At 43.0% G+C, this 27,960-nt stretch overlaps 1 protein-coding gene across 2 annotated transcripts in view; it reads right to left on the bottom strand.

Annotated features, from left to right (window-relative positions):
* ADAMTS18 (ADAM metallopeptidase with thrombospondin type 1 motif 18) overlaps positions 1–27,960 on the bottom strand; it is a gene marked incomplete at both ends in the record, with an annotated part of 122,521 nt that overhangs the window by 18,236 nt on the left and 76,325 nt on the right. For both annotated transcript variants that reach the window (XM_084905342.1, XM_084905341.1), the window contains 6 exons: positions 10,462–10,706; positions 11,768–11,891; positions 12,642–12,772; positions 15,890–16,062; positions 22,036–22,184; positions 26,737–26,832. In XM_084905342.1, the coding sequence (XP_084761468.1) occupies positions 10,462–10,706; positions 11,768–11,891; positions 12,642–12,772; positions 15,890–16,062; positions 22,036–22,184; positions 26,737–26,832 (918 nt within the window). The remainder of the gene's footprint in view (positions 1–10,461; positions 10,707–11,767; positions 11,892–12,641; positions 12,773–15,889; positions 16,063–22,035; positions 22,185–26,736; positions 26,833–27,960) is intronic.

A 27,960-nucleotide genomic window follows, 5' to 3' on the forward strand; every position in this document is an offset into this window, starting at 1 on the left:
AAGATGAGCCTTTGGCAATAGTAACACACTATTTGCTCCTTGAGAACGAAGGTACATCTCTGCCCCTTTCTTTATCTTGTATTGAGGAGAAAGGTGACGAGAAACAGACCACACAGCTGCAGTCTTATCTCTTCCTTTTTCCTATTTTCCCCATCTCCTTTGGAAACAGACTGCCCATCTGGCTGATAGAATAGAGATTCTCAAAAAGCCTGGACTTTAAAAAATTACTAAGGATTTCAAGTTGGTGACAGCCAAGCATGAAACCAAACACAGGGCCCGCCTGAACCTGAGGTCCCGCGTGGCTTTGCAGATTCCACATCCATGAAGCCTGCTCCGCCCAATCTCAGGATGGAGGTTTTCTCACTTGCGGCAGTATTAAGGCACAATTTAAAAGTTTCCACATTTCAAGTGGCCCTGTGGTCTAAGGATGACTGCACCTGCTCTTCCTGGATGGTATTGGGGGTTTGTTCAGACCTACATACCTCTGGATGACCGTGACCATCATCTTGACACAGTTGGTCCTGCCAGAACCTGGGATGTGGGAGGACTGTTTGGGTGCCATGTGATAACCACACAGCTGGGACTCTTGACTGCTTCTGCGAATGCCGAGGAACACAGCTGGGGCAATGCATAATCTGAAAATAATCCCCACCCCTCACATCTATTTTAAAACATTGTCAGTGACCTTGTCAGGAGCAGCCCGTAACTCTTCTCAGCACCAGCGGAGAAGATGAATGCCCTGTGGGTCCCGGGAATGTCACATGCCAGCCCCATCTCTGTCCCGGCATCCCAATAGCGCTGCTCCCGGCCACCCCGCACTGCCTGTCAGACGGGAACGCAGCGCGGCTCAATGCACAGATTTGGAAAGACCGCCGGCGATTCCGTCTACTTAACTGGTCTTAGTCCAGAGAATTTTCCAGCCAACTGGCATTGGGTCTCTAATTTACAGCTGGCAAGCAACCTCCTTAAATGCTTCCAGGTCCTCAGCAGAGCTGTTTAATGTCTACCTTGAACACACGAACCACCTGACTTCAGACACAACACTCAGCAGCTCTGACCACAGGGTGCAGGGTTATAAAATTTACAGCTTCTTAGTTTGGAAAACCACAGACGGGGGCTGGATGCTACCAACTGCCCTCAGGAGGAGGGGGGGCGGCGCTCCTGGTTTGGTCGCACACAGCTGAAACAAAGGACACATTGAGTAATCTTGGTAAATAGCCTTCTTTCTTTTGCTCCCATGTTTAATTTTTAGTGTTAAAACTACAAATGACTTCAACTAGCTTTGTATTTGTTTCATTATTTAGGCCTTAAAAAAAAAAAGAGAGAGAAAGAGAGAGGGGGGATGTTCTCATCCTCCCATGGAAATCACCAGTTATGCCTGGGCTGGAAAGACTGGCTTTTTATTGAATGTATGCTAGAAAGCCTGCTTCTTGTCTTCAGTAACATATTTGACTAGAGGCCCAGTGCATGAAATTCGTGCACAGGAGCAGGGGTCCCTCAGCCCGGCCTGCACCCTCTTCAATCTGGGTCGGGGGGGGGGGGGGGGGGGGCGGGGATGTCTGACTGCCAGGGATCCCTCTCGCAATCTGGAACTGCTGGCTCCTAACTGCTTGCCTGTTGCCTCCCTGATTGCCTCTAACTGCTCCCCTGCCAGCCTGATCACCTCTAACTGCCTCTGCTTACTGGCCTGATCACCCCCTAACTGCCCTCCCCTGCTGTCCTGATCGCTCCTAACTGCCTCTGCCTGGGCCCTGCCACCATGGTTTTGTCCAGAAGGACAGATGGAAGATGTCTGGTCTAATTAGCATATTATCTTTTTATTAGAATAGATGGTTTACAAAACACCAATAGCAGCACTTATTGTGTGCCAGACAAAGCACTGTGCATGCATTATCTCATTTAAAGTTGTTAAGATTATGAGGAAAAGATAGTACTATTAAGATTCCACTTCAGTAGAGGAATAAACCAATAAGCCAATCCACAGGATCGCCAAGCTAGTAAACAGAAGCATGGGACCCCCCGTCTCCAATATCCCTGACTCCAAAACCCAGCATCTTAACTCTCGCGACACTGCCTCCCCAGCTATGAAACCTGGTGTCCAGGATTCTAACAAAATTCTAAAAACTGTACCAACTGTTGGAAAGGTCTTATCAGCGGGATTCAAGAGCATGCTGTACTACTTACACAGTGCTACTGGGTTCCAACCCGGGACATTTTATTTCGTGAACATGCTAACGTCTGAGTTAAGCATCCATGATTTTTAATCTCCTGAATTCATGTTCCCCTGTGTTTATTTAGACATGTTACTTAGCTGCTGTTTTAGCCACTGAAACACAATACGTGTTACAGATTGGCCCCTCCTGATAAGTCACGGACTGCACCACCCACCCGCCCCACGCGGACTCCTGCTCCGGAAGGGACATTTCCGTGGCGTGGATTCGTGTTTATGTATGTTCCTGTGGTTTTTGGAAGCCCCGGCGATGGGGAAAGCCAGCCAGCCAGCCAGCTGTCTTTGCCTCCTTTGTGTGCTTCAAAGCCGGAGGAGCAAGACCGGGATCATCATTGCTATTAAGTGTGAGTGAGCCGGATTTGACAGGAGACAGCAACGCAGAGACGCTGACGGGGACTTGCAAACGCCATCTGTTAGGCAGCTTCAAAGGTGCGGTTGACACATGGAACCCCGACTACAGCTCTAATTCAACTCATCAAGATTCCTTCGGGTTTGGTGAAGAGAAAGAGTGTCCTCCCACCCGTCACCCAAGTATTTGCCTCGAATGAGCTGGAGCCTGCACGGCGAACAGCACATGGCACTCTCTCTAGACAAATGACGTGGCATCGCCAAAGCACCTCTGTGAAGTGTCCCCCGGAGTCTGAGCTTTAGATCATCTGTTCTGCATTAGCCCTCCGTTACGTCTCTGCCTCTTTTGTGTTTTGTGTCTGCGCTCAGTCCCTGCTCCTTGGCTAGTCTCCTTACGCCGAGTTTATCTGGAGGCTCATCTTCATTCATTTCAGCTCCTCTCCCCGGGGGCGGGGCGGACTCAGACGGCGGGGTCCCAGGGAAGGGGCTAAATGAGAAGGCACGGCTCCGTCGGCGCGGCTCACACACTGTCAGCACGCTGATCTATGTGCCCGGCCACCTGGTCCCCCGCCACTCCATCATCTCCGCTCGCCGGAGCGCGGAGGAAGTTGTTTATTACAGCAATTTTCTTTAGATGTCTCTTTCTGCCTCGAAACTGGCCTGTGGTTAACCTATTTCTCACTTACTGTCATTACAAAGGCCGCTGTCCGCTTCCCCTGCAGGACTCTTCCCTCCTATTAATTGGGGAATTTCAAAGAGTTAAACACCCCCTTTGCCACTTAACAGAGAGGGGGAAAAGCCTTAACATGAAGGAGAGCTTTTATTTTTAAGACTTTTAGAAAAAGAAGGAATGCTGTACAAACACAGGGGATCACGTTTCAGTCTTAGAATAGCAACCTGTGTCATCTTGTCGCTCCCAATCAGCGTTAATCAGACGGAGATGGAGTTACTTCATAATGAAACACTCATGATGAATTTCCTCAGACCCTCCAACTGCAAGACAGCTTGATAGAGAATGTGACTCATTCCTTGTTTTTGTGTGTGTGAGTATGAGACAGAAGCAGAGACAGGGAGAAACAGAGACAGATGGAGAATGAGGAAAAGAGGGAGGACGTGGAAAGAGAAAGATGGTAGGAGAAGAAGAAATGGGGTGGGGAGGAAAGAGGTGGGATTGTGGGGATGAGAGAGAAAAGCTCATCTCAGTCACTTCTAGAGAATGTATAATCTCTAAGTGGGCACCTTAGCTAGTCAAGAAAAAAAAGAATGTTTGTGCTTTTAATTATTATTGTCAAGGCCCCCTAAAATTATATATATTAGACAGGCCCTTTGCATAGTGCTTCAACAAACAAACAAAAAAAGAGTCGGTGGCCTTGTATGATCCATATCTTACTTATCTCAAAATGGAAAAAAATAAATCAAGTTTTCAGCCACACTCAAAAACCCAGCACATCTGTGTGGACTGCTGATTAAATGATTATTTTTCAACAAGTCATGTGTAAATGTCAACTCTGATCTTCAGTTTCCACATTTCTACCACTTCAAAATTTAATTCCTTACACAATTCACACACACACACACACTCCCACTCAATGTGGGGTGTGGAAGTAACATGCTTAGTTTTTCTTGGTCTTCCCAAACCCAATAAACTAAACAATGTGGTGGTCTATACATGATCGCCTAAAGACTATAGAAATAGAAGCTGCCTTTTAAATCTTTCAGATGATGGACAGTGAACTGGTTCAGTGACCAATTCCTTAGACTTTATCCCAGGCTCATGTGTGTGGAAGGAGCTGAGTAAGAAAATGTGGAAATGATCTAGTTGACAATAACTAGGTACCTGCAGTGACCCAGGATGGGTGTGACGGCCAGCTCAATGCTGACTTCTTTTGGTGCTGGGTCTGCACGTGTCTGAGGAGTCTTTCCCTCAGGAGCAATGCACAGATAGAACACAGGGCCCTGAAAATGAGCTCTTTTCGTCCAACTCGTTTACACACATGGGTGCATTTCTCAATGAGATGCTGATGGATGAACTTCATGAATGCATACCATCTTTAAGAGCTAAGACAATCCTATAAGCCCTCGGTTATCCTTAGGAATTCCCAGCATTGTGTCCGTTGACATGCAGCTCTTGCCACTGCGGACACACGGAAAGCCAAGGTTCCCAGGAGAACGCGTGTGTGGAAGAGAGACTACATTTTAAAACTGGGCGGGCGCTCGACTGGGTGATAAAAGTTAAGGGTCTGTTTCCCATTTGGACGGAGCTTCCCTATGAAGACGTTCTGCGCAGCTTTGACAGATAAAACATAAGCGGAAGCAGAAGACCTTGTCTTTGGGGCTGACTGACAGCAGTCCATTACTCCCAGGATCGCATCACCCTGCCTTCCTCGCACTAGAAAACGATCAGAAATAAGCAAAAGGGCTGGGAATCGCACCACCTTGGGAAGGCAAGTTGCTGTTCTCTCAGACGAGTGAGTCTATTGTGAACCAACTGGTCAGAAACCTCTTCTGTGTAAACTATTCACTTTGGGAGAGGCAAGCATTTCAGCAGCCATGTTGATTCCTCAAATGCAAATCAGGAGATCAAATGGCAGCACTTTAAATGCTGTTCACTGTACTCCGCTTTCAGCTCAACCCAGTTCTAAGACTAGTTCTATTATAAGAGATGATGAAATCCAGTGGTTTTTAAATGTGTCCTTTAGAAGCCTGGGCATTTCAGAGATTACAACTATGGTTTGGGACAGAAGCAAAAATTGGGTCTGAAGAGGCTGGTCTCTGGGCTTGTCACTCCTGACTTTGGTCCTAGAAACTCTACTGTCATTTAACTTATTTATTGTATCTATGTATGGTGTGGTGTTTTTTTTTCAATTTGGAAAGATTCTACTTTTTAAATGCATAAATGAATTTTATCATTGGAAGCTCTTCATCCAATAAATATGTTTTTTTGAGCATCTACGATGTCCCAGGTACTAAGTCAGCCCTGGAAGCTGCAAAGATGAGAAAGTCCTTCTGCTGATGTGGGATTTCAGGGGCCATTAAAGTGCATAAGAACAGCGCTATGGAGTGCAGTGGGATGCACAGTTTAGCATGAGTTCGGGAAAATCATTTCCCAAATGAGAAAACTGGGATCCAGATAGCTGAAGTGACTCCTGCAACGCGGCACGGGGGAGAGCAGCACGTAACCTGTGTTGCCAACTATTCACACAAGGCTCCCTGCACCAGCCCATGCGCTTCCCAAAGAATGGCATCCACACACCGAAACTCACTCTTACATCCCTTAAAGACCCGAGACCTGATCTGTGTCTTAACCGCTGTGTATTCCCTATGTCTAGTTCAAGGCGCCCAACAAATGTCTCATTTTGTATAAACATAGCGAGGAAGTAGAGGGAAATTACTCTGCAAGTAGTTACCTAAGCCAATAAACACCAAGGCAGTCAAAGATGGGAACTAGCTAAGCTATTGGGAGAGTCTGATGAATATATATCAACAGGATAAAAATAGGGACAGTGTCCTTAACAAGCCATCCTCATGTGTTTTGGTAAACACACCCTTCTGCCGACTTTTACACTCTAAGAAGAACTTAGTGAACACACAGGTATTTTAAATGGCCGAGAGAGAAAGTGCTTTCTTTCACAGACTTATACTTCCTGTGGAGGGAACAGCATGTTTTATTTTGGTAGGTTCCCACACTTTGATTTTCAGCATCCCACGGGATTGTAAAATGCATTCAACATTTTTATACTGGAGTGAACATATTTTTGGCTCCCAAAGTGTTCATTCTGGTTCAGTTCACAGTGGTATGGAGAGGCGTATGAACTTGAACTCCCTTTAAAGAATACAGCCATGGATCCCTTGGATATTGATAGACAGTCTAGCTTTGGGAAAATGTAATTTATTGCTTACTATGGTTTTTAACTTTTTAAGATCACTGTGTTATATCGATTTAGGAGAGGCCCAACTGCATGACAAAAACTGGCCTGAAATTTGATGTTCTCCTGAGAGGAATAATGTATAATTTAAATATTAAACTCATTAACCCCAATATTTTTAAAAGATAAAATAGACATAATACTAGGTCACTGTATTTGATTTTTGTTAATCTCATAACGTATTGCAAGTTTTGAATGAAACCACAACTCCTTTAAAAATACAAGCAATTCATGTCCAATTAATCAAGTAAGTTTCCCTCTAGGTTACTTTCAGACAGGTCACATTCCTAGGACATTAATTTAAGCTTTCATTGGTTCTGTAAGTAGAATGAGTACAGAAAGTGTGGCTTTGTAAAGCAAATGTGACCTTATTCCATTGCAGCAAAACTATGGTTTTGTATTAATAGAAATATTGTTATAATTCTTACTTCTATTCATATAGTCATAAAAATTATTTTAAAAAAATATAGCCTGGCCACCTTGGCTCAGTGGTTTAGTGTCGACCTCGGAAGCAGGAGGTCAGGGTTCGATTCCTGGTCAGGGCATATGCCTGGGCTCTATACCCAGTAGGGGGCATGCAGGAGGCAGCCGATCAATGATTCTCTCTCATCCTTGATATCTCTATCTTTCCCTCTCTCTTCCTTTCTGCAATCAATAAAAATATATTTTAAAAAATATATATTATACATATCCAAATGAAACTGGGGAAGATTTATGTTTTATAATTTTATTTAGATCTACATAATATTTCCCCTTATATCATAGTTGCTCCCCACCTCCCTCCCAACTGCCTGTATTTGCAAGCAGATAGACTGATGAGCCTGACCAATTTTGGAGAACACCATCACCAACTGAGGTCATCCTTCTATTTCTTAAAAATAGCTCCTAAATACCGGAGGGGAAAAAAAATGGACCTAGTGAACAACCCAAAGATTTAACTAATTTTAGTCAGGGCTAAATATCTAGATGAATAAAATATGGAGCTATGCTTAGATCAAGCAAAGCACAAATAAAAACTCTCAGCTTGAAGCTGGTACAACACTCAGGGACGATGTGTCAATTATCTGGTTAGTTTGATCAACACAGACAGTGCCAGGGGATATTCCGGGCTCTGAAGATGAAAGCGAGAAGGAGCTCTGCTATTCTGCTGTGCACTTTCCATCATTCTTGTCTGACTCTTTGTTGTGGTTTCCCTCCGGATGATAGATGTCTAACAACAGGCCCAGAACTACCAACAGCCCTGTCGACACCTACCGGAGCAGCTCTGTGTTTATGAACAAAACTGGAGGAACAACAACAGAGAATGGCTACTTGTCACGGGGGAGTAAACCACACATTTCTCACGAGGAGGAACGACCCATGTGCGCATGCTTGGGACCGAGCATGGCAGAAGCCATGGAGGCACCTCGCCCCCTTCCCGACCTACGTTACTTTCCAGCCACAGACCTTGCTGTGTGTACATTTGCTCAGAGCCGGATCAAAGGCCTCTTGGCAAAAACTAATAAGGCCATGTTGTTCTAAAACATAAACCTTGCAAGCTCAGTATATACCCCAACCCTAAAGGAAAACATACCTTTCTAAAGAAAAGAAAAGAAAAAAAAGTTTGCGGCTTAGATGCTGAGTGGAAAAGAAATAGAACAAACATACACATCTAAAACAAAAAAGGTTGCGGGGGAGGGGGAAAGTCCAGAAATCCTTAATCAGAGAGTTCAATCTCTGGGGCCTTCGGTTTAATGAAAGTGCAATTTCAGGGGCTGGATTCACGGTTGAGTTCCAGCCACCCTAACTTTAGTCCAGTTTGACTCGGGGTTCCTGTCTTATCCTCTGAAAGACCTGAGGGTGTTGGAAGAGTATCTTGTGCTCATGGCTTCTCTCAGACTTCTTGTGGTGAGACCTCTGAGGGACCTTCTATCACACGGACAGAGGTGATAGGACCTGGTCCCTCAAATTCATAAGACAGTGTAGGTTAACTCATGGCCAAGATCAAGGGCCTAGGCTGCAAACTCAAATGCTGTACCTACTGGGCCAGAAGTTCTTTTTTTTTTTTTTAAAGAAATGTCAAAAATCTGTATCTTTAAAAATAGGAAATCACCTTATATTAAAGTATTGATCCATTTTGTTTTGATATACAGATTTGACTTGTGGTCAGCAGTTGGCTAACCATGCTCTGAGGTTTAGATTTTAAAAATATATGTGCGATATGCTCAGAGGGCGAAATGAAGATCATGGTTACAAATATTATGTGCTAAGGAATCTGTAAGCATTGGACTTATCTTAAATGATCATCACACTAGCCCTAAGAGTTAGCTAGCATTATTTGCCCATATTTCAGACGTGGGGATTAGTGACATAGAGATTAAGAAACTTGCCCAAGTTTATAGCTAGTTAAGAGTCTGTACTTTCACCCTAGTCGGTTTGGCTCAGTGGATAGAGTGTTGGCCTGCAGACCAAAGGGTCCCTGGTTCGATTCAGGCCGGGGGCATGTACTTGGTTGCAGGTTCCTCTCCTGGCAGGGCCCTGGTCAGGGCACATACAGGAGGCAAGTAATTGGTGTATTTCTCTTACATTGATGTTTCTCTTTGTCTTTTACTCTCTCTCCCACTCTCTCTAAAAGATCAATGGAAAAAATATCCTTGGATTAAATAAAAAAAAAAAAAAGAGTCTGTACTTTCAACCATACTATGTGTACAATATCTGACTTAGAATCCAGAATTACAGTAGGTCATTTTTAAAAACTGTCTTCTTCTCATTTTCCTCAGTAAATGTTTAAGGCTAATGCCTTTAATAACAATAATTATTAGTATAATTATAATTATTATAATTATTGAGTTAAGCTACTGTTTCCTTTAATTGAGAAGAGGAGTATTATCCCCCTTGATGGGAAAGATTTGGGCTACAGTTCAACTCTGCTTTTTCCCTCGCTGTGTGAGTTAGGCAAATCTTTTAAGCTTTCTTCACACTCCATTGCTTATTTTTCTGGCACGTCGGTGAGGTAGGTTTTCTATCCCAATTTTGTGGGTGAGAGACTGAAGCTCAAAATGACTAACATGAGTGCCTGGTTATGTAAGACCTCAGTACGTGAGGCCAGTGTAACTACCCAACCCGAAGCACATCACTTGCCTCTGGAGCAAACGACCATCCCTGGCTTATACACTGAAGGTTACGAGGCCCAAAGGAAATGTACATGCACACGGTAACAGTCCACAGAGCCATTTGCAGATACGCTGGCTGTTTTCATTACCATTATTAGCCATTCCTTCATTTTCTTACTGCTAAGAAAATGACAGCCTACAAAAGTAAGGTGGCCGAAACCAGTTTGACTCAGTGGATAGAGCGTCAGCCTGCAGACTGAAAGGTCCCAGGTTCGATTCCGGTCAAGGGCATGTACCTTGGTTGAGGGCACATCCCCAGTAGGGGGTGTGCAAGAGGAAGCTGATCGATGATTCTCTCTCATCGATGTTTCTAACTCTCTATCCCTCTCTCTTCCTCTCTGTAAAAAAATCAATAATATATATAAATTTTTTTTTTAAAGTAAGGTGGCTTGCTGTGATCAAAACTTTCTTGGCACTCAAGCCATTGTCCTTTCCGCTCCATCACTCTGCCCTCTGGGCCAGCTGACCTGTGCAGGGAATTGCAGCAATGGACTCCCCGAATGGCAGACACAGACACAGTGGAACGATGTACAAAGCATTCCTCTGCGTACTCCTCAGCCGCATGTCACAATGAGAGGCTGGCATGTAGATGTGAAACTCACACATTCTCTTGGGGACCCACTGGATCCCTGCTCTTTCCTTCCTAAATGGAGTTGCTGCCTCTTCCCCTTTACACTCTGAGAATTGAGCCTGTGGGGAGATGTGGACTGGAAGGACCAGGGCTCTCTGAGCTCCCTCTGGCTGGGATCATTACCACGCACTCAGCAGGAGACACGGGCACCTGAATGCACAGGGGGGGGCTTACCTCAAAGACCAGCGTCTCGTTCGTGGGTCCTGGTGCGTACAGCCGCTCTGGGCGGTTGAAGGGGCGCTGGTACTCAAACACGGTCCCGGAGAAGAGGAACTCCCCGGGCCAGTCGATGCTCCAGCTCCCGGTCAGGTAGTACTTTTTGTGGAGGCTCCGGACAGCCAGGTAGCTGGAGGACATCTGCAGCTCCTGGACTTCGATGCTTCGGGCTCCCGCCGGGATGACAACGACTGGGTAATATTCTAAATGGGAAGCAAAGAGCATTAAAAATATATATATATATTATTATATATATTATATATATTATATATATTATATATATAATATATATAATATATATATAATATATAATATATAATATATATTATATATTATACATATTATATATATATTATATATATTATATATATATTTTTTTTTATTGATTTTTTACACAGGAAGAGAGAGGGATAGAGAGTTAGAAACATCGATGAGAGAATCATTGATCAGCTGCCTCTTACACACCTCCTACTAGGGATGTGCCCGCAACCAAGGTACATGCCCTTAACCGGAATCGAACCCAGGACCCTTCAGTCCGCAGGCTGACGCTCAATCCACTGAGCCAAAGCGGTTTCAGAGCATAGAGCATTTCTGTTTTCCCCTGGCGGCGACTAGAAAGGCTCAGACAGCAAAGGGAGGTTTCTGAATCATCCACTGACATTCATTTCTGCTTTTATGAAGTGGGAGTGATTCGTGATTTCATTTTCCCAGTGGTAGGGGCCCGGGAGAGAGAAATGTATGTGGCTGTCCCAAGCAGCTGTGTGCAGACTGAAGGTACTGTGCAAGCCACGGAACTCAAGGGTGCGATTCATTTTTCATCTTCCTACGAGAGAGTAAGAGTCCTGTGCTCTCATAGTGACATGCAGAAAACAGGGCTCCGAGTTTAATCTTACTTGAGACATTTAGATAATCATCGCTTCAAATATTCATCTAACATTGTAAGAGGGTATTATCTAAGTTTCACAATAAGTTCTCTACTTAAGGAATGAATGTGGGGACTGGGACAGCTTGATCAGCATATTCAGACTGCCAAGTAGAAGGGCATTTGTTTGAACACATCTGAGATGTGTGTGTGTTGCTAAAACCCTTCATGTTAAAATTCCCACCTATCCTCACTAGCTTTTGCAGAAATTTTAAAGCCATCATCTGCCCTGTGTCAGGCGAACCAGGTAAAGGCGTGGCCACACCCAGCATCACTTGAACTTGGTCAGTAGCAGAAGGTGCATCCCACCAGTGACAGCAACGAAGCAGCAGCGTCTCTTACCGTTTGCCTTATGCTGGTGGAGGTACAGGCCTTTGTAAAACTTGCAAGTTGAATTATCGCCTTTGCAAACACCACAGGCATCAGAAACTGCTTTAGAGCCAAGTTCATGATCACATCCCACTGGCTGTGACAAGAAGGCAAAGAGTGAGAAAAATCAAAGGTCAGAGAAGCCAGTGGCTAAGAATAACCAAGTGATCCATGGTTTCCTGTGTTTGCGAAACCATAGGAGGGAGGTTCAGCTTTACAATGAAAAGCACAGTGTCAAGTTTGACTGACTCAGAGTTCAAATCCTTCCCCTGCCATTCATGACTAGATTTGTGCCCAGGCAGTCATATAACTTATTGAGGCTAAGACTTGTCATTTGTAAAATTGGAATAAAAAGTTACCATGGCTACCAATGGCAGGTGAGCCAGCTCTACTACTTAAATCTAAAAATGCTGGACAAAACTCTCTCTCTCTCTCTCTCTCTCTCTCTCTCTCTCTCTTTCACACACACACACACACACACACACACACACACACTCACACACCCTGAAGAGATCAACAATCTCACAATCAAATTAAGAGAGAAAGTGGGTACCCAAATAAAAGAAAACTACTAGAAATAAATAGTAGTACTATTTCAAACACATTTGTGAGGTTCTAATCATATAGTGAATGTATTTAGTGAATATGCAATAAAATTTTACATTCTCATTCAATTTTTACAACTACTGTGTAGAGGAGGCTATGTCATAGGGTTCATGTTGCCCCTTAACCCTATGCCACCTGCTTCTCTGCAGACAGACTCTCTCACCACACTTCTCCCACTTGCCATTTGATATGAGGAAATACAAACATGATCAGACATCCCAAAGCAGAAAGGTTCTCTTACTTCACAGATCCCATCAATACAAACATCATTTTTGTTTGAGGAGCAAGGAGTTCCGTCTTTCACCTTGCTGGACATTGCGAAAAAAAACTCAAAGTTCTCAGCCTTGCAGTACAGTCTACACCGGTCTTCCTCTAGAAGCAAAGAGATCAAGATAGGACACGGTCAAGAGGAAATCATAGGACAATGACATGCCCTCCAAAAGGATGAATTTATTTAAAACACTAGCATGATCAAAATGGAAAATGTTACTGACAGGTTTGCGTGTATGTGTGTGTGTGTGCATGTTGGTGCACGTGTGCTTATGTATGTGGTTTTAAAAAATACAAATACCAGTTAGTAATCCATATAAAGTTGCTTTAACATCAATATATAAGAATTTCATTTTTTCCAATCCTTATTAGTAGTACAATACTGACGTGTATTATTTAGCTACTCCGCTTGGATAGTAAATATTTGAGGCCTCCTAGGCCCTATCGTCTGCTATTGATAATGTATAAATGAAGGAGTGTTTAAAGTTCCAATAAGTCTTTATATTTATTTTTCAAATTTTATTTTCAATGACAGTTGGCATTCAGTAATATTTTATATTAGTTTCAGGTATACCTCACATTGATTAGACAATTATATAACTTACAAAGTGATCCCTCCAATAATTCAAGTATCCACCTGGCAACATACATATTATAGTTAACGCAATATTATTGACTATATTTCCAGTGCTGTACTTTATATTCTCATGACTACTTTGTAACTACAAATCTGTGGTTATTAATCCCTTTTCACCCAGCCTTCCACCCCCTCTCCCCTCTAGCAACCATCAGTCTGTTCTCTGTATCTGTGAGTCTGTTTCTTTTTTGTTCATTTGTTTTGTGTTTTTAGGTTCCACATATAAGTGAAATCATATGATATTTGTCCTTCACCAATAAAACTTTATAATGTTCATAAAAAATCAGCTCAGACTGGGCCCATGGGCCATAGTTGGCTGATCTGAGATTTAGGACATGACTTAAGATATTTATTCAATCAACTAAGAGAAAAAAAATTAGGCATTTCTGTAAAAAGATATCCTATATAATAAAAGGCTAATATGAAAATTGTCCTCTCGAACTGGAGTTCGACCAGGGGGCTGGAGGGCCAACCCCCTCCAACCTGCCCCCAATTTCCCAATTGGGGGTGGGGCCAGCCTGCCAATTTGCCCACGGGGTCAGATCAGGGAGGGCCTAACAGACCCTACCTATGCACAAATTCATGCACCGGGCCTCTAGTATATCAATAATGTCCATAAAACATACAGAGAAGTATCATATCATAAAAAGGAAGAAGAAGCAAATAAACTGAACTTAAAAAGTAAATTTTATTGACCATTAAGTTACTGTGATTTTGGATATCACAGGCAAAAAGTGAAAGCATTATACTTATAGACCTCTTGTTATCAGAAAGAAGTTGTTATGCTAATTTCTCAAATAGAAAGAGTTGTTCTAGTCCAGGATCCGCAGATGACATTTCTCAGGAGACCTGACGTAGGCAGCACTGTGTGATATCCCTGACAACATCTTACAACAAATGTGTAAACAATTTGCAAACAGTTGTGCTTCACAAAAATCTCTCAATAAAGGACAAAGCCAAAAATGAGAAAGAAGTTCAATTATTATGTTCCAAATATGCAGATGTGTGGATGGATTAACTTTTTTTCTCCCACCTAGCTTTTTAAAAAATATATATTTTTATTGATTTCAGAGAGGAATGGAGAAGGAAAGAGAGATAGAAACATCAATGATGAAAAAGAATCACTGATTAGCTTTCTCCTGCACACCCTCTACTGGAAATCAAGACCACAACCCAGGCACGTACCCTTGACTGGAATTGAACCTGGGACCATTCAGTCCAAAGGACAACATTCTTTCCACTGAGCCAAACTGGCTAGGGCCAGGTTTTTTTGTTTTTTTTTTTAATAGCAGATTTATTTAATGCCTACTAACTTTTGTATTTGAGATTCAGGAGCTGAAATTGACACAATCTAAAAAGCTAAATTTTTCAGCACACGTTCCTGAGCAACTTATAAACTAGTCTATTAGAAATACAGAAGAAGGAAAAAAGCTCACTACTTAAGACAAGGATGCCTACATTGCCCTTACCGGTTTGGCTCAGTGGATAGAGTGTTGGGCCAAGGACTGAATGGTCCTGGTTTGATTCTGGTCAAGGGCAGGGTCAATCCCTGGTCCTGGTTGGGGCATATACTGGAGACAACCAATCAATGTGTCTCTCTCAAATCAACGTTTCTCTCTCCCCCCACCCCCCCTCTTCCATTTCTCTAAAAATCAATGGGAAAATATCCTCAGGTAAGGATTAACAACAACAACAACAACAAAGGATGGTTTCCATTTAAAAGGAGAAGAGGAAAGGACAAGAAGGCCTTTACTTTTCTGTCTCCCTCCACTGGGTTTTGAGATCTCAAGGCTGGGGTCTCTGTTTTATTCAATGTAGTTTCCTTGGCTTTGGGCAGGGTGTCTGCCAGGCAGTAAGCATCATAAAGGAGCATGGGGGAGTTCTAATAAGTCAAGTGAATAGAAATAATGAAAAAGAAATAACTAGAACAGTGACAGCTTATTCTGTATAGGTAACAGAAAGCACATTAAATTTGCATATTAGAACTAAAATAAATGTTTTGATGCTTAGCCAAATAAAAAATAAATTAATTTAGAAGTACAATGCATGCCATTACTTTAAGTTATAATAAGTATTAAGAACTTAGTTTGGAGATTTTTTTTTTATTCGTGTGTGTGTGTGTGTGTGTGTGTGTGTGTGTGTGTACATACTCTGCAAATATGCCTTCCCATGCTTGTAATCATCGAACATGTCAGTTACTGAGTATGGTGTCTCCATGGGGCATATATGGTTTCACGAGTTTTTAGTCTGGATAATTCATACCAATTTCAATTAACATCCCTGGGAGATTTAATTGCTGAAATGTCAAAGGTAAGTTTGGAAATATAAGTGCATTCCAAACACATGAATGCTTTGGCTTACAGATGTGGGAGACAAGGGGTGTCTTGTGAAATAAAGAAGTGTGGAAAAATAAACAAAACCTATGGAACTGAATAAAACACATGAGCCAGGATGGGTCTGGGGAACAAAAGATAAAAATTGAAACTCGTTCATACAGGCAGCCAATTTCTTCTGAGCTGTTCATTCACATTACCGTCCAGGTAGAAGACATATTTATTTGAGGGTCATACAGACCAGATTACCTTCCACTTTCGTATAGGGTTTCCACTGGTAGAACCATCCCCGAAAAGGTTTGCTGTTATATTCTGCGCACTGCTGGGCTCGGAAATCCAAGCTATTCTCATGGCAAGGGTTAATGTTGCACAGCTGATAAATGCGGCCAGAGCCCGGACAGAACTTGCCACCATACTGAGGCCTAAAAATAAGAGTAAAGAACTTGAATGCTGGCAGTCAAAGGGCTCACTATTTGTCACAGAGAGTACTCCACAGAGGAACAATCCAGATGAGTGCTGTCCCTGCATATACAGTCTATTATGAGAACAGAAGTAGGTAGCATACAACTTGTCACATCCCTTCTTGTATCTGTGGCAGACATAACTAATCAATCAAAGACCTTTTTTTTTTTTTTTTTTTTTTTTTTTTTTTTTTTGGCAGAGCCTGACATGTTCTTAAAATCCCCCTTAAACACAGCCCTCAAGGTAGCCACTACCACTGCTAATCAATTGGAACTGGCAGGTTAGATCAAACTCATTTGCCATTTATGATCCAATTTTTACTTTCTGGCAATTTCCTTAAAAAATGATGGAAGCATATTTTGACACTCATCCTGTCACCTTATTTGTTAGCAAATCTATAACGCACCTCAATGTTCTTATTAAAGTCTATGTGTGCTACACATACACACATACACATACACACACACACATACTCACACATGCACACACACACCCTATGTTGGTATCAAAGCTCTTCAAATGTGAACCCAAGCAGCTCGCCAGCTTCTCTCCCATTTCTAAACACTCAGCATCTTCCCGCAGGCAGTCCGGTACCTGCTGCTGCGGACAAATTCAGGACCCCGGGGGAGACAGAGCAGAGAGCCCCATCTGCCATGCTCTCCAGCCCAGCTTTGTCAGTCATTGGGCTGATATTTTGATTGCTGTCTGACTCTTGTGTGTTTTATTCTAATTGTTCCTAAGCTCCAAGGCAAAACATTCCGTTTTCATCTGCACAATCACTTCTTAACTTTGCAGGTGGCCTCCTCGTTTCCTGCCAAGCACGATGGGAAATGGATTTCAGGAGGAGGGAATCCCATCAGAACATAAATAATTAGGATCCTAATGGCAAACTCTTTGAGATCTTGGTAGGCAGGCTGCAAAACATCAGAAAGCAAAATAAAGAAAAAAAGAGCCCAAACCACACTGAAAATCACCGCTAGCATCTTGTCCGGCTTAGTCCGGGCAAGAGCAATTGCTTCTTTTCAGCCCCACTATTTTTTATTTTATTTATTTTTTTTTGTGGCCATTTTCTCCAAAGGCTAAAACCCAAAAATAGATCATCTCACACCAAAGCTCAATGCAAACATGTAACATGAAAGAAGGCTCCAGGTTAATAAACTGATGTGATTAAAATTCCTTGTCTCTTTAGGAAGCACAAGAATGCTATAAAACACCCTGGATTTGCCTCAGCATATTTTATCGAGTCCTCCTATAACTGCATGCTAAAATGGATTCAGCAGAAACGGGAAGTGTCACGCTGCCAGAATGAGATTTTTCTGCTGTTTCAAAACATTCTGGAGTAACTACTTAAACATCCAGCAGTCATTGGGCTAGATCAAATCCCCGAGGACTTCTTAAATCATTACCTAAAAAGCACTGAGCAAAACTTGAAAGTGCCACATCTGACCATCTTCCTATTGCTGGTCATCTTTAGAGAGCGTGTGCCAAGCTTTCTCAGTGTCGGACTCTCTGTCTGAGATTTTACAAATAACCTTCATTTAGACGATTTAAATGCAATCAAGTGAAAGAGGACCACATGTGCTACTTTTCCAACGCTGACACCATAACAGGAAGAAGACCTCAAAGCTCATATAGCCATTTCCTCATTTAAACTTGCCTAAAGGTCACATGACAGCCCAAACCAGTTTGGCTCAGTGGACAGAACATTGGCCTGTGGACTAAAGGATTCCAGGTTCAGTTCCTATCAAGGCACATCCCCAGTGGGGGGTATGCAGGAGGCAGCTGATCGATGTTTCTCTCTCATCGATGTTTCTGACTATCTCTCACCCTTCCTTTCTGTATAAAATCAATAAAATAATAATAATAATAATAATAATAATAATAATAAGGGACATAGGACAAGAAAGCGGAGCTAAAACTCTTATCTCCTGGCTTTCCTGGAGTCTCCGCCCACTGCACTCTGCCTGCACTTCACTGTGTTAGGCCCAGTGGTCAGCAAACTGCGGCTCGAGAGCCACATACGGCTCTCTGGCCCTTGAGTGTGGCTCTTCCACAAAATACGATGGGTGGGCGCACACGTACAGTGCGATTGAAGCTTCGTGGCCCATGCGTGCAGAAGTCGGTTTTTGGCTCTCAAAAGAAATTTCAATCGTTGTACTGTTGATATTTGGCTCTGTTGACTAATGAGTTTGCTGACTGTAGGCAGTGGTCTGTGTATGGGAGAGGAAGAGAGGAAGCACAGCGGCTGGGGAGCTGGCCTTTTCTAACGCTGCAGGTCTACATTGACATATTCTCTGCCTCCTCCCAGCTTATCTTTAGGCAATTTTATTCTAATCCGTAAAGTGGGGGCAAGTGTGACAGTGAACCGAGACAACAGTTGGACAGAATTTAGGACACAGCCTAGGGCCCAGTTTGCACCAAAAAATTGTAACTATTTGAAAATGCTTTCTACTTGTAATGACTGGCAAGCATTGGGACTTTTCCATCAAATCTTCCAATACAGGTACATTTTTCCGCAGCTATGAACATGAGTGCTAGGATACGTTAACAGAAAATTCAACGGTGGCATCCCTTGGTATAATAACAAGATTTTTTTAAAAAAATGTAGAAAGATTTTAAAAAATGAGAAAACAAATGTCTAGGCACATGATTTTGTGTTTATATAATTAGACCGTTATAAAGTTTACCCATAATTTGCTTCTGCATCATGTATCAAGTTCTCCCTGTGAATGGTTATCAGATTGGCTGGCTGATATTAGAATGATGGAGGGAGCCTGCTAAATAGACAGACATACTCCCGGGCCCTCCCCAGACATTTTCCTTAAGAATATATGGCGGGGAAGAACCAAACTCCATGTTTTAAAGCACACTTGGTGACTCCGGTCATCAGCCGGGCCTGGAAATGACCAGTTGGGAAAAGAGCCAGAGGGTGGATTTAATTATTATTCTGAAGCTATGAACCTAGTGGCATATTATTCTTTCTCAAGTAGAACTCACATTTTAGGGGAAAGTTCTAGAATACTTTAATGGGTTTACTTTTCACAGTTTTCTTAAACAGTTTATAGGAGTTTTCCTAAGCTCCCGTACATGCAATCATTTAACAGCCAGGGACCCAGGGAAAATGGAAAAGGGTTAAGACTGTGGGCTCTTGGGCCCGCTCTGACCTGACCAGCTTTGGTGACGTGGGCAAGAACTGGTGCTGTGATTGGGACCCTCTGCCACCCTACTTATAAAATAACTGGATTACACAACAGTTTGCAACTCACGGAGAAATAAAAAAGGGCCACATGTACCCGGGACTGGCCATTCCGGGACCAGATAACCTGTCAACTCTTGGGAAGCTGAAATGCATCCCAGAATTGGCCAGGAATAACTCACTTTTTATGAAACAAAAATGTGTTCTGGGAAAACCATCATGGTGTGAAATAAAAAGCTCGCATTGCCTCCTCATGAAAAAATAAAAATGGTCAGGCTGAGGGATGGGAACAGACTGAATGTTTGAACTGAAGGAAGAAAGGAGCCCGCAGTGGGGAGGGGAAAGCAGCTGTATGACAACCAAGGGAAATAGGAACAGGGAACATCTAACTCCATGGCCTTGGGATGGCCGACCACTAGCTTGTTCGTGACTTCGAACTTAATGAAAGCAAACGGTACCCTGATTAGACTTGTTTCAACTTAAAACTGCACCAAGTGGAACTACTTTAGTGATTAATTCTCCTATTAGACATCTCTAAAATTATGATAGGGCATTTCCACAAACAATGTGCTATTATAAAGAGAGCTCTCAATCCCACAGATATGGGAGAGGTTTCCTTTAAATCTCAGGGGCGTCATTCCTGCACTTTACCAGCAGGGCTATTAAATTAGGCAATCTCTTTTTTTTTGGGGGGGGGGGGGAAGGAGATTGTAAAATGTAGTGAAGTATGAAAACCAGATCCATGAAATATGTTGCAAAAAAAAAAAAATGAAAATATGATGAATTTGAACAATCCTATCCAAGACACAGGCTGTGTTCAAAGTAGACGAGTGGTTTTAATAACCTTGATATAAATTGTGCATGTATCACAAACCTCCCTACCATCACACACAGTCACTGGGTCTGGTTAGGGCAGTCGGTCTCAGCTGGGGATGACTCTGCCCGTACAGGACATTTGGCAAGGCCTGGAGACATTTGTGGTTGTCATAACTTGGAGACTGTAGGGAGGAGTGGGGGGAGGGGTGGTCCATGTACAGGGCCAACTCCCACAACAAATAATGATCCAGCTTAAAATGCCAACAGGGTCCTGGCTGAGTAGCTCCATTGGTGAGAGTGTTGTCTTGATGCGTCAAGGTTGTGGGTTTGATCCCTCGTCAGGACACATGCAAGAATCAACCCATGAATGTCTAAATACATAGAACTACAACTTGATCTCCATCTGTCTCCTTTTCCTTCTCTCTCTAAAACCAGAAAGTTGAAAAAATTAAACTGTCAATTGTGCCGATGTTGAGAAATCCTACGTTAGCCTGAGATAGTGCCTAGCAAGCCTTGGTTAATGTATCGCCTACCCTCCCTGATATTTTGGAACAAAATGACCTTTTGATCCAGCTCAGCCTGCTCACTTACATAAAGTAACACTCATCTCTTTAAAAAATTACTTGGGCTTTTGTTTCATTATCTATTTTAGTCCTCAACCTACCAAGCATTCCTGTAATATTTACAACCTGCCAGGCACTTTTAAAGAGCACTTTACAAATATGATGGTCATAGGCTCTACAGCAGCGGTTCTCAACCTGTGGGTCGAAACAGGTTGAGAACTGCTAGCAGGGTCGCCTAAGACCATCAGATATTTACATTACGATTCATGACAGTAGCAAAATTACAGTTATGAAGTAGCAACCAAAATAATTTTATGGTTGGGGGTCACCACAACGAGAAGAACTGTATTAAAGGGTCACTGCATTAGAAAGATTGAGAACCACTGCATTAGATGCTCCTTCATGTGTCAGAGATTGTGCAGATGCATTTTTTAATCCTCCCCAAACCTTTTAGAGGTATTATCATCTCCATTCTATACACATAGGCCCAAGCTCACAGCTCATGTGACCTTCCCAAAGCCACGCCTCGAATAAATGAAAGGCCAGACATTTGGGGTCATATCATTCTGTCTCCTGAACCTGGGCTCTTTCTACAGAACCATGTCAATCAGGCAACATACATGTTTCCTGTGGGAATAAGAGTAAAAGTAGCATTAAACCCCCTTATCCATACAGCACAAACTAGTTCAGAATCCCAGTACCAGCCCAGAGGGTACCCACAAATGATCACGGGCCAATTTTAATCCATTTTGATTAGTCCTCATCATGTGTGGGTTTTTTTTGTTTTTTGTTTTTTGTTTTAAAGAAAATTGAATTCCTCATCAATATTTTAGAAATTGGGAAATTTCACACACATTTTTTTAGATTTCTGGTTTCTCTTGAAAAGTCAGACAGATCTGTCAACACGTGTTGATGAACATTCCTGCGAGGCAAAAATCAGTGTACTTTCTCCAATCCATCACTTTGAGAGACACGTGCCCCCATCCCCAACCCCTCTACACACACAACCCCCCGCCAAGCCTCTCTGGTCCCCAATGGCACAGGCATTTGGGTGTGTGACTGTGTGACTCTAATTTAGACTCAAACAGTAAGTAGCTCCTCGGATTGTTACTACCATCGCTGGAGCCCCTGATCAGACTATTCACGCATGGAATCACTCCTTGCTGTTTTTTGGTTTCCGCCCACCATGCCTTCCTTCCCCTCTCCCTTTACCCCTGCACACAACCTTTCCATCAGCCGTAAGACCCTCAATGACTGCCATGAGCTGGAGCGAAGAAAACTGCCTATAAAGCAAACAGAGCCAGTACGTTACCGGTGAAGGCTAATGCCTCACACATCCCCACTGTTGCGAGCCTTACTTGGGGTTGTTGCAGTGTCTCTCCTGGTACTTGACTCCTCCGCCACACGTCCGGGAGCACTCTGACCACTTGGACCAGGAGGACCACTGGCCGTGGACGGGCCGGGGACCGTGCTCCCCGAGCTTCACGCACTGGCCTTGGCGACACCACTGTGGAAAGAACATGGGACATGCCTCCGGTCAGAGTCACCTGGGGAAGGCAAGGAGATGCTCATACCCGCACGTGGACAGGAAGCACGAGTCTGTGGGCGGAGGACAGCAGCTTAGTGCACATTCCCCATGTAGGTTTTGAAAAGCTGACATTGCCCAGCCGGTGTGGCTCAGTGTTTGGGTGCCAACCTATGAACCAAGAGGTGAAGGTTTGATTCCCCATTGGGGCACATGCCCGGATTGCGGGCTTCATCCCTAGTGGTGGTGGTGTTGAGTATGTATGTGTGTGTGTGTGTGTGTCTGTGTGGGTGCAGGAGGCAGCCGATCAATGATTCTCATCATTGATGTTTCTATCTCTCCCTCTCCCTTCCTCTCTGAAATCAATAAAAATATATGAAAAACAAACACACAAATTGAAAAGCTGACTTCTAGAGAGAAGGCCCATCTATCACCCAGGAGCTTTGTGAGCCATGGAGGTGAAATGCTCAGCTCAGATCACCCCTTCTACCCCCCAAGAGCCAAGGGAGTCAGAGCAGAAAGATGACAAGAGTCTCCCTAGACTTTTGGGGACATCACTGGGCAGGGAACGGCTTGGCGCATGCGCTCACGGAGAGCCAGTTTTGAAGACATTAACAGAATTCACCATTCTGGGTGGCTATCTCATCAGAAAAGCAGATATAGCTATGCAAACATTTCTGTTTATTCCACCGATAGCGGTCTTAAAAAAAAACTGCACTTGTCTTATAAAACTGAATAGCATTCACTGTGCTTTCAGATAACACCTCTGTATGTGTATATAAGGTCTCGACTTAAGACCCTTGGGTGACTTGGGACTCTGAAGGTCTTTTGTGACTTAGCTCTGGGTCTTCCTTTTGTCAGTGATCTGTTCGCTAGGGCGAGAACGGTTTTCTGCCCCAACCTTTGGGTCTGGTTTTCTCTGTAACACAACCCAGGCGTTGTGGGTCCGCTCTGTCCTTGGGGGTTGCGTTAGCCTCTGGGGGTGGTTTCTTTCCTGGGGTGCTTTTACAAGGAGCAAGTTCTCCATGACTCAGCAGAAGCGCACACTTTTTTGAAGCCTGTGCAATCAGACCCCCTGCTCCAGGTTCTGCCGAGCAGCGGGGTTTCGGTTACAGAATTACGGGGCGGTTTGACATTCAAATCCTCAAGTGGCCTCCATGATCCATTTGTTTGGTGGCTGTTTATTGTCTTGCTAGTGCCCTTTGTCTAGGGTCAAGATATTGCTTCCTGTCTTCAAATTCTTGCCATGAATGGATTAATTTTCTGTTTATAATTTTTCTTTCCCTTGGATTAAGTGCCATTTCAGAGTTTGCACGAAAGCCTAAAACGCTGTTGAGGACTTTAGGGTCAGGGAGGAAGCAATTGGTCATTTGAGGATTTTTATCGACCATAAGCACCAGTCTGAATCTTCCCTAAGAGTCCCAGAGCCCTCCTGAACAGAGCTCAGCGGCTGAGACATAATAACAACCAACAGCCAACAGCAGCGGCTACCATTTATTAAGGGGCTTCTATGTTTCCCAAATGGTACAGGCAGGGGAAGAAGGGGGACTTTGCACGCAGTATCTAATGTAATCCTCGCAAAGTACGTAGGGGTTAATAACTAATTTCTGGCTGAGAGAACTCCAGCAAAGAGATACTAACTAACTTGCCCAGAATCACACATCTGTCCAATCACACACCTAGCAGGGGCTAGATTTCAACCTAGCAGCCAAAACTCCTGAACGGGACACACAGACTTCTCGCCTCAGAGGCAAATTGCCCACCGAGGTATCTGAACGCTGACCTGATTTCTATTTTGGAAATGTGGTTTCTAGTTCTGTTCCAACCCTTCAATTATTTCAACTTTCTTTTACTCCAGTATCGTAGTATTAACAGTCTCCTCCCGCTTCTTCAACTAGTATAGAAGTCAGGAACACACAAGAATATATGCCCAAGAATGCACAATTCACATATATATATAAAATTCTACAGATACCACGTGACTGTAAAACAGACACACATATAACTGCATCTGTCCAAACAGATGCATTTCAAGCACTGCTTCTCATTTCAAATTGAATGGCCTTGGCTTGGGCAAATGTCTTCAATGATCGACAACAAGCACAAACCTTTCTTTCCTTGCACACAGATCTAGATAAAAGAATGAATATCCTCACCCATTTATTGCACAATCATGGTAAAGCTGTCACGGAAGGATGAGGGAGGGACTGGGGAAAGATGGGGAAGGATTCAGTTGGGTTCCAGTTACAGAGGAATAAACAAAACAGGGAGTAGCTGATACTCTGCAAGACCCTTAAGATAAAGCATGAGTAAGCTATGGCTCTGGCCTCAAGGAGTTTATAGTCTAGTAAATATCCAGTTACATCCCCGCAGTGGAGGGAGATCAGAGAGCCATTGATATAAATGAGGAAGAATTATACTGAATGAAGCAAGAATGCTTTCTTGCCGAAACTGGTTTGGCTCAGTGGATAGAGCGTCAGTCTGAGGCCTGAAAGGTCCCAGGATCGATTCTGTTCAAGGGCATGTACCTTGGTTGCTGGCACATCTACAGTAGGGGGTGTGCAAGAGGCAGCTGATTGATGATTCTCTCTCATTGATGTTTCTAACTATCCCTCTCTCTTCCTCTCTGTAAAAAATCAATTATATATATATATATATATATATATATATATATATATATATATATATATATTTTTTTTTTTTTTAAAAGAATGTTTTCTATAGAGGGTGGCCTTACAATTGAAGGCTTTCCTCCAGTATATATACCTATGGTGTGGTCTTTCAAAATAGTGGGTAGGGAATGTGTTAGGACATCTGTTTTCTAACTCCTGGCTTGATGTGTCTCATGTTATATTAGCTGAAGTCTAATCCAGGGGCATTTTTGTCTCCTGGAACTAGATCCCAGGTGTATTTATGTAGCAAACCTTCACCTATGCCATTGTGCACTTATTTTCCTCATTTATTATATCAGTATTTTCTTGTACATCCCTCTTACTGGGGATGTACTGTTGCTTTCTTAGTGATAAAAGTATCTATTAATCTTCAAGATGAAATTCTAAATTTTGATGCTTTAGCAATACAAATAACTTGAGCAGAACCTCTATTTTCAATCATTCAATTAATTCATTGGTTTGTGAGATCCCAACTAACACTCCAGCACATGCTTTCATGAGAATCCCTATTGGGATTGCGTAAGACATGTGCATCTGATTACTAATTGCATGTAATGCCTTCTTAAATGTCCATTTTCTTTAAAGTACAAAACAGTTAAAAAATTTCCAGTCTTTTAAGACATTAGGAAAGTGACTTAACTAATATCAGAAAGCCTTTTCTGACACGTGTCAGAAAGCCATTTTTGTGTGTCTATCCTTGCCTTTCTTGTTACTCTGTCACTAAAAGTCTCTCTCTTCTCCAACTGAAGAACTTAAATTCAAATCCCAGCATTCACCTTGGTGCACGCACTCATTGTCATTTATTCTCAGTGCACACCAATGACGAGCAAGCTTCGTCTCCCATTCACATGGGCCTCAGTAGCAATTCTGCGCTTAAAGAAAGGTGCTTATAAAGAAAGCTAGAGTTGTTGGGTTCTGCACAGGTCTCCCCACTAAACTGAGTTTTTGAAGAGATAAAACTGTTTTACTCATCGGTATATCCCCAGAGCTTTCTGTCTCTGATAGCTAGTAGTCAGGAAATTATTGTGGCACTGAATTCACTTTCAAGGACCAATGCTGCTATATGCAGGCTTGTGCTGTCTCGAGAGAGCCAAAAGCAGAGATAAAAATCCTGTAACCTCATATCCTCTTTCATCAGTCATTGCTCCCTTATCTCGGCCTTTCAAAGAAACGCCCCAAATCTGGAGCATTTACTGAACTTCAAGTGTACCCCTCCTTCCAGATTCTACTGGGACAGGGGAAGAGAAACGGAAACCAATATGTGCGAGTTCTTCACTCAAAACACAAAAATCTCCCATAATCTTCCCCAATGAAAGTGGTGCTTAGGGCTGAAGGCACTGGCAAGCAAAAAGGACGTTCTGGTACAACACAGATGGAGGCACAGCTCACCCTTCCACAGGAGTCACTCTAGGAGATGGGCCTCTATGGGGCTTACTTCCTGTGAAGTGCTTAATAGAGGCCTTGTGTGAAGGGGCCATCTTCTCTTTGCTACTCAAAGGGCTATCTACTCCCTGAGGCCTTTTTATGCTGAATCAAGTTTAAAATCACAGAATATGCAATGAAACCTACCAGCTTATTGAAAAAAATATTTTGATCCAGACCTCCAGCTACAAGTCAAAAATAAAGGCAAAGGCATCAAAAAAAAAAAAAAAAAAAAAAAAAAAAAGTAAACAATTGAGCCAACTGGGTTATGTTTGCATTGAGTTTTATGATAGCTGCTAGATATGCTGGTTCATTTAATGGGAAGTTGGGAGCATATATTATACACAGGGAGGCATTCCAATCTGGGGTTGCAGCATGAAGAGTGGGTTCTATGCTCCGTCAAGTTTCTAGAACTAAAAACTAACAGGGATGTAGTTTACCATACTCGAGCCACAAACGGTCCCTTCTGCTGCAGGCATAAACTTCGTCTCACACCTGTGGCCCACGCGATGGCACCAAAGTGACTTGCAAATGTCCTGAAAGGAAAGGAGGAACTGGTAAGGTGATGATACAATAAAAACAAAAATATAAATAAATAAAAAACCGAAGTTTTCGTACACATTTATATTCAGAGGTGGCTCCAATGACACTTTATCCAGAAAGTGAAGGCCAGAAAAGTTGGGAGTAGCAAGGTAACCAGTAGTATGTTCTAACCAACAAGTTCCCTACACTACCCCCATCATTCAGGTATGTTTAGGAATGACTGGAAGCGAACAGTAGTTAATTTAGAGACCATTTGGCTTAAAGCTGAGAGGCCTGGTTGCTAATAACAACAGAAACCAAACAACAATCGAACAACCAGTGAAGCAGAAGAGGCCAAGACTGGACCAAAGCCTGATTCCAATCCTTGTCTGGAAACTCCAGGTTGCATGCCCTGTGGACATGTTCTGGAAGGCTTGTGAGTGGAATTTCTTCTTCTGCCAAATAGTGATCATGTTAGCACGTGCCCCTATAAGGTTCTTCTCAAGGATACATGATGTAAATGATCACTGTCGTTACCTTCTTTATAGTAATTTTCAAGCATTTAGACAATTTAATTCTCATCAGAATATCTATAAAATAAACTCCCATGCTATACTGTAGCAGGCAGACTAAAGCCCCCTGACAATGACCACATCCTCCTAATCCCTGGAAACTGAGTATGTGAGGTTATATAGCACAGAAGCATGAACGTTACAGAGAATTGAGGTGGCTCATCCATTGACCTTGAAATGGGGAGACTATCCTAAATTTTCTAGAAGGGCACGAGGTAATCTCAGGGGCCCATACAATGGGGAAGAGGAAGACAGAAGAGAACCAGGGAGAGAAGAGCGGGAGGCAAACTTGGCGACGCTGCTGGCTCTGATGATAGAGGAAGGGGCCAGGAGCCAAGGAATGTAGGCAGCCTCTAGACGTTAGAGAAGGCAAGAACATGGCTTTCCTCTAGAGCTTCCAGAAGGAACACAGCCCTGCCAACACCAGTGAGATCTTAGCCCAGTGAGACTCATGTCAGATGCCTGCCTCCAGATATATAAGGAAATGAATGTATATTGTTTTAACTCACTATGATGATGGGAATTTATGGTGACAGCCATAGGAAACTAATCTTAATACATTTTAGTGGA

The sequence above is a fragment of the Pipistrellus hanaki genome (genome assembly GCF_964339955.1).
Source record: "Pipistrellus hanaki genome assembly, chromosome: 15".
In the NCBI taxonomy this organism is placed as follows: Eukaryota; Metazoa; Chordata; class Mammalia; order Chiroptera; family Vespertilionidae; genus Pipistrellus; species Pipistrellus hanaki.